Raw genomic sequence first — 290 nt, 5'->3', positions numbered from 1 at the left:
GTGGATGAGCACCATGCGGCTGCTGCTGCTCGCCCTGCTCTTCTCCTCCTCCTTCGCCCGCGCCGGCTGCGACCCCAAGATCGTCAACATCGGCGCGGTGCTGAGCACCAAGAAGCACGAGCAGATCTTCCGCGAGGCGGTGAACCAGGCCAACAAGCGGCACGGCACCTGGAAGCTCCAGCTCAACGCCACCTCGGTCACGCACAAGCCCAACGCCATCCAGATGGCCCTCTCCGTCTGCGAGGACCTCATCTCCAGCCAGGTACCCCGGGCCGGCGACTTTCCCCGCC

General features: G+C 66.6%; 1 protein-coding gene across 6 annotated transcripts in view; it reads left to right on the top strand.

Annotated features, from left to right (window-relative positions):
• Nucleotides 1–290, top strand: part of GRIN1 (glutamate receptor, ionotropic, N-methyl D-aspartate 1) — a 38,484-nt gene continuing 38,194 nt past the window's right edge. For 5 of the 6 annotated variants that reach the window (XM_010564631.1, XM_010564629.1, XM_010564630.1 and 2 more), the window contains exon 1: nucleotides 5–262. In XM_010564631.1, the coding sequence (XP_010562933.1) occupies nucleotides 5–262 (258 nt within the window). Of the gene's footprint in view, nucleotides 263–290 lie in introns of all 6 variants that reach the window. The other variant, XM_010564627.1, reaches the window with a different exon arrangement.

This window comes from Haliaeetus leucocephalus, unplaced genomic scaffold, assembly GCF_000737465.1.
Source record: "Haliaeetus leucocephalus isolate CR32 unplaced genomic scaffold, Haliaeetus_leucocephalus-4.0 Scaffold183, whole genome shotgun sequence".
NCBI classification, from domain to species: domain Eukaryota; kingdom Metazoa; phylum Chordata; class Aves; order Accipitriformes; family Accipitridae; genus Haliaeetus; species Haliaeetus leucocephalus.
This window is presented reverse-complemented; position numbering and strand designations above follow the sequence as displayed.